This window comes from Monopterus albus, unplaced genomic scaffold (genome assembly GCF_001952655.1).
Source record: "Monopterus albus unplaced genomic scaffold, M_albus_1.0 scaffold148.1, whole genome shotgun sequence".
Classification (NCBI taxonomy): domain Eukaryota; kingdom Metazoa; phylum Chordata; class Actinopteri; order Synbranchiformes; family Synbranchidae; genus Monopterus; species Monopterus albus.
In genome coordinates this window covers 707,613-722,588 of record NW_018128028.1, presented here as the reverse complement: position 1 = coordinate 722,588, position 14,976 = coordinate 707,613, and the positions used below count along the sequence as shown (strand labels likewise).

General features: G+C 42.9%; 2 protein-coding genes across 2 annotated transcripts in view; both read right to left on the bottom strand.

Moving 5' to 3' along the window:
• Window positions 1-1,120: 1,120 nt before the first annotated feature.
• rhogd (ras homolog gene family, member Gd) lies at window positions 1,121-5,402 on the bottom strand. Its single transcript, XM_020614602.1, has 2 exons — window positions 4,777-5,402; window positions 1,121-4,122 (listed from the first exon to the last, which is right to left on the bottom strand). The coding sequence occupies exon 2, from the start codon at window positions 4,091-4,093 to the stop codon at window positions 3,518-3,520; it is 576 nt and encodes a 191-aa protein (XP_020470258.1). The 5' UTR covers window positions 4,094-4,122; window positions 4,777-5,402; the 3' UTR covers window positions 1,121-3,517.
• A 964-nt stretch (window positions 5,403-6,366) lies between these two features.
• Window positions 6,367-14,976, bottom strand: part of fhdc2 (FH2 domain containing 2) — a 9,537-nt gene continuing 927 nt past the window's right edge. The window contains exons 2-12 of the mRNA XM_020614601.1: window positions 13,845-14,413; window positions 13,680-13,741; window positions 12,118-12,220; window positions 11,783-11,868; window positions 11,442-11,542; window positions 11,035-11,105; window positions 10,716-10,823; window positions 10,184-10,254; window positions 9,520-9,637; window positions 9,195-9,359; window positions 6,367-9,074 (exon numbers count right to left, since the gene is read on the bottom strand). Of these exons, the coding sequence (XP_020470257.1) occupies window positions 7,122-9,074; window positions 9,195-9,359; window positions 9,520-9,637; window positions 10,184-10,254; window positions 10,716-10,823; window positions 11,035-11,105; window positions 11,442-11,542; window positions 11,783-11,868; window positions 12,118-12,220; window positions 13,680-13,741; window positions 13,845-14,303 (3,297 nt within the window). The 5' untranslated portion in view covers window positions 14,304-14,413 and the 3' untranslated portion in view covers window positions 6,367-7,121. The remainder of the gene's footprint in view (window positions 9,075-9,194; window positions 9,360-9,519; window positions 9,638-10,183; window positions 10,255-10,715; window positions 10,824-11,034; window positions 11,106-11,441; window positions 11,543-11,782; window positions 11,869-12,117; window positions 12,221-13,679; window positions 13,742-13,844; window positions 14,414-14,976) is intronic.

The following is a 14,976-nucleotide window of genomic DNA, read 5'->3' as shown; positions in this document are numbered from 1 at the left end:
GTAAAATTGCAGTGTTCAGATGTGCAAGCCTGACTGAGACCTGTCCACATAGACTCAGTGCTGTGATTGCAGCCAAAGGTCCATCTACTAAATACTGACTTGAAGGGGGTGAATATTTATGCAATCACTTATTTCTCATTAAATATTTTTATTTAATTGACATTATTTTGTAGAAACCTGTTTTCACTTTGACATTAAAGAAGTTTTTTGTATTTTTTTTTGTCAAAAGCCAATTTATATTGACCATGACTGATTTATATATATATGAAAAAAAAAATCAATAAAAGCATAAAACATCCAAGGGGGTGAATACTTTTTATAGGCATTGCAAGCGTGTTGCAGACAGCAACCCCCGCTCATCCTTCCTTGTCTTATTTAACCATCACATTACGAAACTGTGCTTTTAAGCAGTGTTTTCCTGAATGGCTTTACAATTTATACTTGGCAGAGTTCACTGAAATAATAAATCAAGTACTACCATGGGCAGTAACAAACATTTTACAGGCTGTAAACAGAAATCCGCCATTGTCTTAGTTGTAAAACATTTAGAGACAGACTGCAGAGGAAGTGGGCTCTAAATGTTGCTGCAGTGATGTTGTAACGAGGCTTTGCAGGAGTTCAACACATCTGTCATTTGTCAAAGCCACCACCCATAAAGGTCAAGGGAATTTTTCAGAGTAAGCGGCGCACAGATTTTTTTTTTTTAAGCCCCCGCAAGTGATTGAACTTGTGGGTGTCTGCTAAGTTGAATGATGGCCCTGGAAACTATATGGGTATAGCCCATTAACTCTAAATGTACAGTTTAAAAAAAAAAAAAAAAAGACTTTGAAGAACTACACTCATTCTGGGTAACACAGAGCTGAGCTGGAGGGCTGTGTCCATCTAGTGTCTGAACATGGTAACTGAAATAGCATTAATATGAAAGAAAATGAACCAGGTTACAGTATATATGACAAGAACAGTGTGGTTTACTGAGCTGAAAATACAAGTTGCTGCATGTATTTGTCACTCTGTTCTGCTGTACTCAGTATTACTGTATCTTCCATTGTTATCACACAGCTCTGCAGCAACATGATGATTCAGGAACAAAACAGCAAGGGGGGGGGGAGAAAAAAAATCACAGATTTTAACCACCTTTTTATTTGGCATAATTTAAAATCATCCGTTAGTTCATTTATACAAATATGTTTTTGTTATATATAAAACAATTAAACAGATTTCTACAAATCAAGTTCCCAGTGTAAAAGCGTAGTACCACGCACACGGCAGCATACAGCTCCAGGACACAGACAGAGAGCCCACAGGTGTATGCTCCACTTCCACAGCATTATCCGACTGAAATCAGGACATGGCAAAAACAAAAAAACAAAACAAAACAAAAAACACTCACCACAGTCAACTGTTTGACAAATTGTGCACTTACATTCAACCCTTCAAACACAGATCTTGAACTTTTTTCACACACCATTTATCAGATCTCAAACTGCACCACTACTGTTGCACACAACCTCCTGCCGTGTTGCCCTTTGGTTGTTCTAGACTTTACACAGGCCACAGTCTGTGCTGACTTAGGAAAAACACCTTTCGAGTGAGTATATGTAAATAACTGTAGTTAGTTATTACTGTCAGCTATAGGCACAAATGAGTAACCACTCACTGCTAAAAAAAATTACTTTATGAACCGTACAAAAATCCTCAGATGTGACAAGGCACGCTCCACCAACGCAGCTCTTGCTAACCGTATGTGCAGGTTGTGCTTATTCCTTGCCCTCGCTACACCATGCACTGCAGAGATGTAAACCACAAACTGTTAAGAACTGTGGTCACGACTGAACTGTTTTACAAATGCACAAAGACTTGGTGTGCAAGATGTCAGTTTAGCACCTGTGACGTCCAAAAAGGGCTGCAAGAAGTGTGTGTTTACTGGCAGCAACTAAGGCAGAAAAGTTACAACAGTGATGTGAAAACCAGACTTGGTTGAACCTGTATTTAAAGGGTCTCCTGGAGCTTGTAGCATCATAATGACTATCTTTAGGTTTGATAAAGGAGTAATACTATGGTCTTTGGTTTAGATAAGGCACCTAACCAAAATAAAAAGCTCCATCTATACTGTAGATAAACGGCTGTTACATGAAGACCGAGGCAGATATGACACTGTATCTTCAAAGACGGAAGAGTCTTCATCTATCCAATATACTATCAGAAAAGATGTATCTAACCTAGCACAAGCCACTGAAAACATATTCTGGCGTTATATGCTGTACTGAATCAAACATGGAGTGTCAGCCTGCTGGCTTTAAATGTAAGGCAACAATGCAATTGAAATGGGAACCATTATGGAGGTATGAGTATATCAAATGTGAGTGTGACCTATGTCACAGAAACATCTGCTTGATCAAATACACATAAGCTATTACAAAAAATATATTCTACTTTGGCCATTACCACACTCAAAGGTTAAAAACATTTGAGGAAAAAAACATTTACAGAGTAAATTCAACATAATTAGACAAAATAGTATTTTTGACCCCCACCCTGTCAAAAACTAATTCTTAGGCATATTTTTAATGGCACTCAGTGTGAGCCTCAAGAGTTAAGACACAGCCAGAAGAAAGATGTACTACAACCTGACAATATCAGCTGATGAAATCCAGGACCAGTATGGGTTAATTTGGCAGAGGCCTTATGACACCTGCTCCACTATTACTGCAGAGGGCAAATGGTCGGCTGCTTTTAATGGGCCCAGCTTATCTTTAAAGGCCTACTGGCTCTTCCATGCGTTGCAGTGAAACAGCAGAGCGAGACGCTGGAAAGGTAGCCTGCCTGGCAGCGCTAACTTGCCAGATGGAGAGCAAGGGTGACTGCAGTTCAAGAGTTTAATCAGTGCATACTGGTTAAGTGGTACTGGCATTTGTCTGGGACTCATCACACCTTGACTGAACTCAAGCTGCTTGAAATTAAAACTTGTTCACCCTCTACTTGGCTGTTTATTACATCTTAATAGGCAAGTCGCAAGAATGGTGAGGTGACGCTGCTTGAGACTCATGAGAAGCAACCTAGGTGAGAGTATGAGGTAGTCATTATTTCTCTACCTGAACAAAGGCAGATCTCTTCTCTCCAGTCAAACAGGGTAACTTGGGTGTTTGGTTTAGAAATTACTATGGCTTGTGACAACAGTATTTTATAAGGTGAAGCTGAGAAACTGAGAAGCTATAAATCTAGAACAGATGTAAAATTGAATAAAGTGTAAATATCAAAAGTTAAAATGTAAGAAAAATTGAGTAATAACAGTCTGTTGTCCCCATTTTGGTATAGTCACTTTGGTGATGATGGCAATGGAGAGAAGTCCTCCAGGCAATGAATAAGGAAGAGAGGAGTAACAGAGGAGCTGGAAACTAAGTCTGAACTGCTGGAGGTGGTATGGAGACAGCCAGATGATGATCTTCAGTCCTCAGCCTTCCTGTGCATCTGTGGATCTCCATCATCTCTCTCCACAGTCCAAATCTGGGAGCCTTTATTACAACAGCACACACTTCTTGGGGCTCTTTTTCGTGACTGGATACAACACTGCCCTTACAGCGTCAGCAAACACCTCCCTGACTCCATCCTGCAGAAGAGCAGAACACTCCATGTATTTAACAGCCCCAATCTGCTTGGCCAGGGCATTGCCCTGCTGATAGGTAGTAGGAGCCAGGCCTTGTTCCTTCAGCTTCTTCACCGTTTCTGCATCGCCCCTCAGGTCCTTCTTGGTGCCCACGAGCAGGATGGGCACATTGGGGCAGTGGTGAGACACCTCGGGGTGCCATTTGTGCCTGACATTGGCATGAGAGGAAGGGCTGCCAATGGAAAAGCAGATGATGAAAACGTTGGTCTGGGGATAGGAGAGAGTGCGCAGGCGGTCATACTCCTCCTGGCCTGCTGTGTCCCACAAGTTGAGGCTGACAGTGCGAGTGTCCACACTCATCTGAGCACTATAGTTGTCAAAGACCGTCGGAATATACTCTTCAGGGAAAGCATTGGTGGTATAAGAGATGAGTAGACATGTTTTACCCACTGCCCCGTCACCCACCACCACACACTTTATGGTCTGCATCCTGCCTACGACCACTGGGGCTGCAGCACCTGACAACAGAAAAAGGGCGTCTGGGTAACTTCTAATTAACGTTACAGTACTCTAAGCTCCGGAGAACTGAAAAAAAAAGCTTTATCCAAGCTCTTCATTGTCTGTAACAAGGGGCATGATAATTAAACATTACACTTTAAAAGACACAAGCATACGTGCCGGTTGATAACTCTATGACAACAGTTTGTGCCAAAATACAACGCTTCCCCCAGTTAGCAGACGAGCTAACCACAGCAACCGTTAGCTCATCGACGTAATCAAAGGCACACTGGTTAACGGTAGCTACGATTTCAGTCATCCCCTGATTAACAACGTCTGGAAAGTTTTTAAAAAGTAATCCCTTAACATAGCATAGAAAGTGAAACTGAAGCGAGACGTTCGCTTTTGTCATTTATTATTTCGCACTGTTCACTTATGACACTAGGCGTTCCCTTGACTAGCATCAAGCTAAGGAACTAGCGCATTTGGTGGCTAACAAGCTAGCTAGTTAGCAAACAAGCTGAAAGTTTATTTGCAAACAGCTTCTTAAAAAAGCCTGTTCCAGACTCAATAACACGCTAGGAGATACTCTACAATTTCTATTCTGGTCTAATGTACGTCTCAAAGTTAGTAACATGCTGCAACCACCAACTTTAAAGTATGTTCTGACTTACCGCCACTTGTCTTTCGATCTCGTTTTGCCTGGTATAGTCAATCACAGCCGCATCCGGGGAGCTGTCCATTACGTAAAAATACACGTACGGAAATAATACAAACTGGTAGTTGTAGTCTAATTTTGTGAGGTCGTTCGTGTGACACTAGATGGCGAGCTGTTCTGCTCTCCTGTGATATCCTTGACTTTCACGTAAACTGTGTCACCAACCGTTTGAACCTACAGAAGGAGAAGCAGCACTGTAGCAAGACTCTCAGCGTTTATATCTGGTTGGAACTGCAAGAAAACAGTGTCAGAATAACATGACAGGTTTTACCACAGGTGGTGAATAGACTACTTAAATGTAAAATTACTAAATTACATGTAGGCTTAAGTGTTAGAAGTAAAATGTAATTAGAAAAGTAGGCTGTGCAGAATAACCCCTGTCAAAGTGTTATTTTGAGCATACTGGTGCATTAAATTAACATGAACACAGCTTATTAATGTTGTAGCTGGTCAAAAAGGAACTTTGGTTAACTACTTTATAAACTTCTGAGAAGCCGCAACACTGTCTCATATTTGGTGATTAAAATTTTGTATGTAAATGTACAAATGTTGTCAAATAAATGTGAGCTAGAAACAACAGATTATATTAAAAAATTAATACTGTAGAAATTTTATAAATTAGCAGGAAATTGAAAACAACTTAAGTATATATATATATATATATAGCAAAACTGTAGTTTAGAGTGCTTGAGGAAAGGTATTTGGATGCATTCTACCACCACCCAGTAACCCACAAACCTACCTCTAAACAAGGTCATTTTAAATTGTCCGATTTATGAATGGAGTTTGTAATGACAACTTTTTCCATGAATGTGACCCCTTTGCCACAGTTGGCTTAACTGTTTCTCTTGAACTTATATTCTCACCATTAAATGTCACTGTCACTGTGTATGCGTTCAAACCCGTCTTTTGCACTTCATTCCCTTTGGCTAGCACATATATCTCGTTTACCTTCAGACATGTCATTATTCTCAGTAAACCAGCAATTCATCTCCATGCAGAATACACAAAGGCACCCAAAAAAGAAATCACTTTAGACTTCGCGGTCCTGCACCCCTGGAGACCCGTTGATGATGTCACCTCTATACACTGAGGCGGGTTAAGAGGCCATTGCTGACCGACAACTGGACACTCAAGAACACAAAGGGGCACCCGTTTATTGCCTTTCCCAAGAGGCTCTGGCGTCACTGCAGCCTATAAAGAGAAAACTCCCACTGAGACCCTGCACCCACGGTCACCCTCCACCCCAACCCTTGTACTCCACTATTCTGCCAGGAGATTCCCCGGGATGTCTGTAGCATCTCCATGACAACAGCCACTGACAGGATTGGGGGTGACCATGTCAAGAGATACAGCGAGAGGGAGCTCAGATGAAGAGGGTGAGAAGAAAAAAAATGGATGACAAGAGGACAGCAAGATGCAAGAGTAGTACTTGATGAAGATTAAGAGCAGGGACCTTAAATTGAAAGCTCTGAAAGCCAGTTCAAAAACTAAAAACAGACAGTGAAATTGGTGTACACATTCTTATTAACAGAAAACACTTCTATTAAGATCACCATTTTTATTCATTTTCTCTTATTTACAAATGGACACAATAGACTGAATAACAACCAAAGCTATTCAGTAAAATTATAGAATATTGATAAACAGAAATTACAGTATCATCTCCTCTTCTTCAGTTTGTAAAGTGCATCACAATGATGAGGCCTTTCAGCTAAAGGATGAACCATTCCATAGTGTATCGAGTTAAGTTCAGGACAACCAGATGTGAGAGCCCAGTGATCACAGTATTCAAAACTTTTGGACAGTTTCCAAAAATAATATCTTTATTTTTTTTTCTTTTTATTATCCCAGAGTGACTGAAACAGTTTCCCAAATGACAGTCCTAACAAAGCACACTGTAGGTGCACACTGTTCGCTTGTTCATATTACTGACATGAAAAATATTCTAAACAGTTCTACATTTGAACATGTGTGTTTTTGTGATGTCCTATTGCCTGCAAAAGACACAAATGAATGTAAAAAGAGGTAGGATTTAAGGAATCTATTCTACTGTTCTGGCAGTGGGTAAAACACATAATAGTGTCCCAGACGCTCTGTCTCACACCTAAGTAGAACCTAAGCCCTCAGATCTACATACAAATGTCATTAAACTTAGATGTTGTGGAGCAAGAGTTAATTCAGATCAGAAACTGAATGATAATTCGCTTTGAACACCCACACTGAATATATTAGACTGAAATCCATAAAGGAAAGACAAGCTTGAAGAAACTACACAGTGGAGGTTCTCATTCACTTCCATTACTTCCACAGTGGTTGAGCCGCAGCAGCTCGAAGCATTTTGGGACCAGGTATCCGTGACACTATAGGGATTTTAGAACTAGCAGGAGAGGGGCTTGTGCTTGTGGTCCTCGCCGTTTTATTCCGGGCAGCAGTTATGACAGCTGTGCGTATAGTCTTGGCTGTGGCGGAGGATGGGCTGTGGGCAGTGCGAGGCTGGGGAGTCTCTGAGTTTGGGGCGAGTCGTTTTGACACACGGAGAGGAGATCCTCTAATAAAGTTGGGCTGGGTGCTGCCTGAGATCCTATCTGATGATACACATCTCTCTGAGGTCCTGCGGGGCAGTGTGGGCTTCCCTGAAGTCTGTGTCTCACTTACAGTCCTCTGCCGTGTGCCATTACTTAATTTCACCTCTGCCTGAACAGCAGCTGGCCGAGTGACAGGAGACGAGCGCATGGATATGCTGCGAGAAGGAGACAGCTGGCTACGTATGGGTGAGTTTTTAGGGCTTGGGGGGCGATGTGAAGGCTCAGTGTTGGAGTGGACCCTGGGAATGCCTGTGTTGTTGGAAGGTCCTGTACGTGGCACAAGTCCCCTCTTGGCCCCTATGCCGCTACACACAGGGATCTTCATGGTTCGAGTCTCCTTCTTTGATGTCGGAGACACTGGAGATATTCTCTCTTGAGGGTCAACCTCTCTCTCTTTTCTCCACTTGGAGCACAGGCTTGGTGTGGGTCGTGGGAGTGGGGAGGTTGGCGGTGACAAGGTGTCATAGGATCGAAGGCCTTTCACCAGAGTGTGACACTCCAGTGTTTCACCGACACGGGAGTATGACCTTGCAATGTCCCTCTCAGAACCTGACAAGCCAGAGCACTCCTCCGGCTGTGACTGACTGAACTGTGGCAGACTGGAGGGCATCCAGTTGTCCTCCACAGGTGTGGACGCCACTCCTGTGTCTGTCTGCTGAGTTAAACCTACATCAGGAGAAGGCATCACAGCCCTTGTCGGTGCACACATCTCTCTCATCTGTGATTGCAACTGGGCTCGATTTGGAGCATTTACACATGCTTGAGACTGGCTCTCAGATCTGTGGTACCTCAATAGCCCAGCCTTAGCATCACTATGAGAAAGTATTCCACTTGTTTGAAGAGACTGAGGTATGGGCTTGTTGACAGAAGAGTCATCAAATTTACTCTGAACTGGGCAATTTTTGTCTGTTACCGGTAGACCAAAACTATGGCTGTGAATGGAGGTCTGGCTTTTATCACATAGGGCAGGTATATTAGTATTTAAAAAAGGTGATTTGATAGAGAAACTAGGTGAAGATTCAGTGTTCATTGAAGCCATATGTTTATGTGAAATGCCTGCCTCTTTTTCAAGTCCTGTTTCCTTCTGTTGTCCTTGCAGTGCATAGGAAATGTTCTTAGGTCCTTGTTGCTTGACTATAAAGCCACGTCCATGCTGAGAATGATTAAATGTAGCAATGTCTGAGTCCTGAACTGCTTCCATGCTCCGATTTGATGTGTGGCTGAGCTGAGGCTTGCCCCCACTACCCAGAACAGGTTTTTGGTCAATAGGAGAGCATGTGCCATCAGTCTCTGGGGAGCTACAAAGTACAGTGTTGTTCTCATGGTCAGAAGAGCTGCTGGAGTGATAACAGGTTGATGTTGGGCTGCTGCCCAGCTTGGGAAAGCTCTTGAGCATTGAAGAGTTACGGAAATGAGTCTCACCGTGGAGGTGCTGGGAGTGTCTGCGGGAGACTGAGCTTCTCAGGCTACGACGACTCCAAGTGTAGCTCAAGTTCCTCTCCAGGAGTTTCTCCAACTCATCTTGGTTCTCCTGACTGTGAGGCTCTCTGGCAAGGCTCAGCCCCAGGTCCAGTCCTGTACAAATGGCCAGAGAGCGACGCTTTTCTGCCATCTCACGCTGACGTTCCAGACGTCTCTGTTCCTTCAGTTCACGCTCTGCATTCTCCTGAAGAAAAAAAAAAGTGAACTATTTGTCATTGGTTAGAGACTTTTAGTACAGAGTTCAATTTATGTACATATAATGTTTTTTTTTATAAAAGTTAATCAAAAGACACAAAGGTCTAACCTGGACAGCTCTTTGAAAGCGGTCACAAAACAAATGGATAACGCTGCAAGCCTCCTCAAGTTTGAAAGTGCTGTCATCCTCACAGAAAAACTCCACCAGAGCCTGACTCGACATCCTCATGCCCTCTACCTCATCCTCTGCCTTTTTCAGATGCTCCTTAGCCGCCTGCACACAGATGGACAAACATATTCTTCCATGTTATCTTTTTTACAGTTGTATTCATGGATCTATTTATTACCCTCCACAAAAATATGTTAAACTCTGAATGAGACCTTGGCTGGTGTGTCAATCTTTTGCATTAAAAATAGCAGCCTGTCTTTTATACCTCTAGAAAAGGTTGTGTGCGCTTCTGAAGCTCTGCCTCAGTCTGGATGTTTGCCCTGAGGGCAACCAATCTGCTTTTTAACTTGGATAAGTCCTCCAGCACAGACTCTTCACACAACCTTCAGAGAAGAAGATAGAATACAAATTACATAATTAATACAAATTATATTTAGAAATAATATTAAGAACTGTATAGAAATAGTTGTGTGATATGTCTTAGGAAAGCCCTCACAACCAACAAGTGTACAAGAACTTTTTTTTACTTTGGCTTGAGTAATGTTCAATTATATAAACTGGGCAAAACAGCATGTAGTAGCATGCGAAATATTCTTGACTTTTTAAAGAAGAATAAGGATGGGCATTCCTTAACACCTTGTAAATAACTACAGGATAGAAGAAAGTAACAGAAGCAGTGCCAAAGTCTCCACCAGAGCTTAAACACTAGCTGGGTTACTGATGCTGTCATGACCCACTTTCATTCGGGCATCTAGCAGTTGATAACAGCCGGACGCCTTTTTCTGATACAAGAACGCAATGCATTTACATTACACTTTAGTAGTCTGTTAGGGTGTATTGAAGTTTTTAAGTAGGATTTGTTTAGCCTATCCCCTCTGACTCAGTCACTGTAGGATCGGGTGGGATCTGAGATTTAGGAAGAGACTGACCTGGAGGCGGAGCCAACATGGCCTAGTTGGCTGGGAAATGACAGTAAACTCTGGTCCTTTTTCACAGCTTCCTGTGGAAACAAACAAAATGGTTATCCAACTGTTGTTTCAAAAGCAGCAACACATCATTTGCTAATGTTGACAAAATTATATGCTATGTGCAGCAAAGCTGTCTTGAGTGGCTATGGTTTCTCTGAACACTTTGTGGTCAGAAATGGTTGGTTCTTGCAAAAAACAAAACAAAAAACCCCACATTCCACAAAATATTTCCAGTCAGCAGTACTAACACATTATATTTTAGAAGTCCAGCTCTTTACAAACACTTTTACACACAATGCAAAAGCTCTAGATAGCATATAGGTAGCATGTAAATAGTACAGATTTCCTTACTTCTAAACAAGGAGGGTACAGTTCATCTCCAGCATGGTTAAAAACCAAGTTTATTTCTGTTTTGTTTAAAATATGTATTTATGTCAGCAGCAGTTGGATATTGCAGGATCTTCTCTGAGTGCATCCTAATTTCAGTTCTTACCATAGCTACAAAATGCAGCAGATTCATGCCTGGCTTGTTGGCTTTGGTGTCAGCCAGCTTCAGCAACGATGAAATTCGAAAACCAGCAGCATTCCCTGCATATCCACCCTGAGAAGCCATGTACAAGGTCAGAATAACACACACAGACACACACGTGACAGCTTTAAACAAACAATGATACAAAACCCAGGTGCAGTCAGAGTGACGCCCCTGAATACACACCCAGACCCCTAGTGGCTGGTGTATTGTACAAAGATAAATAGGACTGGTTCTGCTTTGTCAGGCTGAATAAAATGAAATTAAATAAAGAAGCACTCACAGCATTCATATAATTCCCAGCTTTTAGCACCAAACGAAGAATGGAGTGTAATTCAGGACAGCTCAGCAGTTCTGGGAGAGTAAAAGACAGATTTAATGTTGTGCCTCAAGGTTGATGCATAATGAATATGAATGTGCATGCAGCTGCATCAAGGCCTTCAAACGAGTCAGCAATTTTGTTGTGAAGAACGGACACTCAGGCTGACTGTTCAAATACATTCTTATACGAAAACATGATAGCAGGTTTCATTTAAGAGAGTAAGTTATTCTGAATTCTAATCATGTTGTCTGCATTCTGCATCCAAACATCAGCACAGTAGACAAATTCCACATAGGAGTGTTTAAAAGGGCCAAACAGACCTAGTTCTTTATATTGGTGGAGTACACAACTTCCTGCTGTTACTTTACCTCTGGCCGCCTCCCTCAGACATCTGGCTGCCACACACAAAGAGGTCACAGCAGGGTCAAACTCTTGTTGCATGATCATGGCATCCAGACGGAGTCGAAAACTAAATGGAAGGGGAAAGAGATGGATGGATGGATGAAAGGACAGGGGTGAGTGATGACTGAAACAAAAAGGCACTCCTGATCAGTCATCGGTTAAAGAAACACAAGTCATCACAAAGTGAAGCACATGAGTCAGACGAGAGGCCCGTGAAAATAAACAGGGAAAAAGTCTAGAGTCAGATGGAAAATGGTGAGAATTGTTTTGGTGAGTCAATCCAATCTAGGGTTAAGATGGGTTGTACCTGGGGACTTCCACCAACAGCAGCATGAAAAGATCAGGCTCTCCAAGCCAGCTCCGATCACCACTGAACCTACTCAGGCGGGACTCCTGAAAGAAAACAGTTGCAAAGTCAAATCTGGGAGCAGTTTTGATAGAAAAAAAAATCTGGAACACTACTACCAACATGCTGTTAACAGACAATTCTTCTTGGGAAACAGACCACATCATACAACATGGTGTAACTTTTGATCATGCTAACCAGAGCCAGATAATGAGTAAGAGAATAGGGAGGGGGGAAGGGAGGGGAAGGGAAGGGGGTGTCACTGCAGCATTTGTATACCAAAGAAGGAACTTTACCTCTTCACTGTCAGGCAGAAGCTTGCAGAGCTCTGTGAGCTTCTCTGCTCCGTAACGGTCCCCGGCACCCTGCCTGATATCCTCAACTATTTCTTTTGCAGGCCTGCAGAAAACACACTTTCATGTCACATCATTGCTAATGTGCAAAGGGGTTTTCATCCTTCAAAAATGCATGAAACCTTCTAAGGAAACTCATGTTATGAGCGCTATCAGCCCTTTGTTTTGTGTCACACAGTATTGACGCTTATCCTTATCAAAATGTCAGGGAGGGAGGGTTGATTGACACCACACTGGCGACGCCATGTGGCGTATCTGCTGGGCAAATAAAAGGCAGACATGCAGAGGAGATGTCTGAAGGGCCTTGAGACCTCAAGGTGAAAGACCAGAAACTGAGATGACCGACTGACTTATTTCCTCCGAGTCGCACTTCTGTCCTCTATTCCAACAGTTTTCCATTACCTTCTCTCCACCCCGGCCCAATCTTACAGTCCATCACACATACACATTCATAGCTTGGCATTCACATCCATATCCAACTCTTTGACAAAAGTATTTCAGGGTCCATATTTTGTTTAAACTATACCCACATTAGAAAAGCAGCCCAGCTCTGTCTCAGTTCAGTACAGAAGGCAAATAAGCTCACAACACAAAAGTCTGTGTAGAGAAGAGGCTCTTTTCACATTATGTCTTTCGCTGCAAGCCTTGACAAATCCAGTTTAGAAAAAGAACCACTCTTCAGTTGAGAGGCATACAATTGAGTCTCAGATCATTTCATTCACACCTGGAGGCCTTTTCTTTCCCTGTATTTATGTCATACCTTCTACCAGCATGATTTCTAACATCAGCTACAGTGTTTCAGACAGAATGGAAATATGCGTTAACGAATATAAAACAGTCTTCAACATTACAAGAACTGCAGCTTTGATCCAGGCAAAAGGCAAAAAAAGAGGCTTTAAGGAATAGATGAATATGACAGGCCACCAGTGGAGTCTGTCTCTGTAGGAGGTGGCTTTAACATTAGACACTCTTTAAGGACATCAGCAGGTGTCAACTCTGACTCTTATGGCTACCTCTTACACCCCCTAGTCCAGCTGCTCAGGGTGAAACCTCCCCTGCACCTGTTTCTGGCAATATACTAGTGCCCCCTCACTGACACCAGACATCCTCTGCCCTGATGATCTTCACACTTCTGACACAAATTGTACAGACCCAGACACCCAACCATCTCTGATATATGGCTACACTCTACAAGACAAGTGAAGTGTTGTTCCCCTGGGCACCGTTGTATGTGGTTCTGTTTACTGCTCTTAAGACTACTTTCACACGTGACTGATGTTGACCTCAATAAAGAGCTGACAGAAAGGCTGAAATGCTGAAACTGCTCAAATGAAACAGACTGTTAGGAATAGGGCCCCAACTTATGATTATTTTCATTGGTGATTAGTCTACTGATTACTTTATCCATTAATTGAGCCCACTGTGACATCTTCAAATGTCTAACCAACAGTCCAATTTATTGATTGACTAATCTTTCAGCTCTAATAAGGAATGAAGAGGCTTACATCTTGAACTGGCGTAGAAATATTCCAATGTTCATACTGCGTTTGGAGTCCAGTAGGGAGATCTGTTAAGAGGCAAAGGACATTAATAAGGGGATAGAAAGGACAAGAAATCTTACTCTTTTTATAGAATACTGGAAAATATCACTGCCATCCCTGTGGTCTGACCTCTTCAGAGTTGTCCTGGGGGGATCTGCAGCGCAGTCGAGCAGACCGGTGTCTCAGGGTGCTAGTTTTGTCCCGAGGCTTACTGTCCTTCTGACCAAACAGCTCATCCAGAGAATGAAGATCAAGGGGGAACTCATCCTCGTCTGGGGCTGCCCCGCTCCACACACTCTTCCTCCCCTCCACCTTCTCTTTGGGGATACGTTCCCAGTTCACTTTCCTCAGTCGGCTCTGACGGGTGTTGTCCGACCGGCTAAAAAGCGAGGAGGAGGATGCAGGTGGGGGAGGAGGAGGAGGTGGAGGTGGAGGAGGTGCTAAGGGAGGCGGTGGAGGGGCAACTAGCAACGGACGTGAATCCATGGCTGTCGCATCCACAGATTCAAAGATGGCGGTGGCCTGGGCAGGCTGTGTTCCACGAAAGGCACATGTTTCCTTGCCGGTCACAGTCAGGTTGATGAGCATAAAGGCCGGCTGGTTGTTTGAGGGAAACGGCGATGGTGGGTGAACAGTCAGTGTTCACTGATGTCTTCAGTTTCCAGCTGGCTTGAATTCAGAGGTCCATCAGTAAATCTCTTGTAAAAAAAACAAAACAAGAGAATCTTATCTCAGACATTTTTCAGAACAGGAAGAGACAGGAAACCACTGTTATTCTTGTGCAACAATTAGCAACTCAGGCAGCTTGAACTGAGGCCAAAGGCTTCATCTGAACATGTCTGACACTCAGACTGACTTCTCCCTTTATTGCAGTGGCTCTAGTATAGTGACTGATCTAACAAGTAGGTGGAACTAAAAACGAAACCCCTGGCTCAACTTTCAGTGGAAGTTCAAGGTGTTATGGGGAAAGTATTAGTTGGGCATGATGAGCTCCCCACCTCTATAGTCTGTTTGAACAGCTTGTCCCATCCTGTTCTGTTTCATCTCACTGCACACACAAGCACACACCTCCCTCTCTCTCTCTTTTAATTAGAAAGTATAGAAACAACACAGACCAGGTTAGATGCACAGTCAATCACAAAGCCCCACAGCTGAGGCTCTGGTTTCAGAAATCCTGACTTTATAATGGTGTTCTTTGCTCGCTGTGGGAGGTTAACGATTGATACCTAGTTGCACACACTGCACCGGCAAGTTTTCAGCA